Raw genomic sequence first — 1784 nt, forward strand, 5'->3', positions numbered from 1 at the left:
GCGGGGGGCGGTGAGCTTCCACAGGCAGGTGTGCAAGCCAAACTGTTTGTGTGTGAGATGCACAAAGGAGCAGAGCCTGCAACGGTCCTGAGGAGACGGATTGCAGGGAGTGAGTGTGCACGTGTGTGTGTGTGTGTGTGCCCATGTATGCACATACAGGCGTGTCTGCATGCATCTGCACATACCTGTATGCCTGCACGTGCATGTGCACACAGGAGTGCACCTCTGTATATCTGCAGCAAAAGCATATAGGTACATGTGCACACATACAAGCAAGAAGCACAGAAGAAGCTCCAGAGCAAGTCCAGGTAGGGGGCAGCACAGGCCGGCAGAGGCAGGCAGGAGGGAAACAGGCAGGGCAGGCTGTGTACTCACACGGTGATGCTACGGTCTGGGCATTGGTCCCCAAATGTGCCACCCTGCTCCTTGAAGGTGATGAGGTTCCAGACAGCAATGACTGTGTCCTCAGGGATGTGGAAGTGGAAGAGCTCAATGCTGGCAAAGGAGCGGAAGGGGCTGAGCTTGCGCGGTGTGCGAGTGAAGTAGTCAGTCACAAAGAGCCCATCTGGGGAGGAGACCCAAGGAACTGAGTGGAAGGAGGGACTGTAGGGTTCCAGCACCCCTCCCAGACCAGGCCCAGCCACACAGACTATGGACATGTCCCAAAACCAGCAGTTCCCACAGAGACACAAATTCCCCCCTTCTCTTTCTGCTGAGGAGACTCAGCATGGAGCCCATCATAAACCGCAGAGTCCCAGCCTAGAGCTATGAGAAGGAGTGAGCAGTGCACTTCCTGCAGAGCTCCCAGCTCTCCCGTGGTTTGCGGAGGAGGAATGGTGCACATATGCGTGCACATATGCACACGTGGGTGCTCTCTGCGTGCACAGCAAAGTGGAGGCGTGCACACCCACGTGCATGGGCACTTGTGGCTGTGCACAGTCCCATGTCTGCAAAACACTTCCTGCAAGCCCACGCACCCACTGGGGCCACCTCCCCCTGCCCAACTGTCTGACAGCTTGATATCCAGGAGCCATGGCTGCAGAGCAGCAGCCACTTCCTTGACACAGTAGAGACAAGGGACACTTGGTCTCTAGAGACCAGCTGTAACTTCACCCTACCATTGCCTCAGTAGCCCAGAGCCAGTCTGGAAGACCTATCCGTTATTCCCCAGAGATACACCAAGAATGAGATGCACCTCCACATAAGCTGCTGGCAAGGCAGACACCAGCAGAGAATGGGCTGGGAAAAATGCTGCGCCCAGGAGGACTCGTCCAGTGGGAAGTGGGACAGCTGAGGAGAAGAGCTCCTTTGCACAGCATGTGTCTGGCTGGGAGTGAGTCCATGTGCTTGTGTGCACATGTGTTTTTGCTGCCTGTGTGCAGCCTCAGCCGGCTGTACACTGACATGCATCTGCTCCCTTGCCTGAAACAAAGGCAGCTCCCCCTCCCCTTCACTTCCAGCCAACACAAGCCAGGCATGAAATAAAGTACCTGACTCAGTGCAAGAGCACCTGATCCTAATTTCCCCATCATGAACTGCCAAGCCACTCTGCAAGTGGAGACAGTGACCTGGCAAGGAACAGCAGGGATGGAGGGGATACTGAATGAAACTGCAGGAGCTGGCATTGGGGGGGAAGTACTTCCAGCACGTTTCCCCATGCTCAGCCTCGAGGAGCAAGGTGTGGGGAGCTGGCCCAGCGCAGAGGCTCAGGCTGAGGCTCCACAGCACCGTGTCCAGACCACAGGGGGGGTTGGAGGAGGACAGAGCAGGACTCCCCGTCCCCA

General features: G+C 56.7%; 1 protein-coding gene across 1 annotated transcript in view; it reads right to left on the minus strand.

Moving 5' to 3' along the window:
• Nucleotides 1-565, minus strand: part of TMEM8B (transmembrane protein 8B) — a gene marked incomplete at its 5' end in the record, with an annotated part of 6202 nt that extends 5637 nt beyond the window's left edge. The window contains one exon of the mRNA XM_009998469.1: nt 376-565. Within this exon, the coding sequence (XP_009996771.1) occupies nt 376-565 (190 nt within the window). The remainder of the gene's footprint in view (nt 1-375) is intronic.
• Between the last annotated feature and the right edge of the window lie 1219 nt (nt 566-1784).

Source organism: Chaetura pelagica, unplaced genomic scaffold, assembly GCF_000747805.2.
Source record: "Chaetura pelagica isolate M959 unplaced genomic scaffold, ChaPel_1.0 scaffold925, whole genome shotgun sequence".
Taxonomy (NCBI): Eukaryota; Metazoa; Chordata; class Aves; order Apodiformes; family Apodidae; genus Chaetura; species Chaetura pelagica.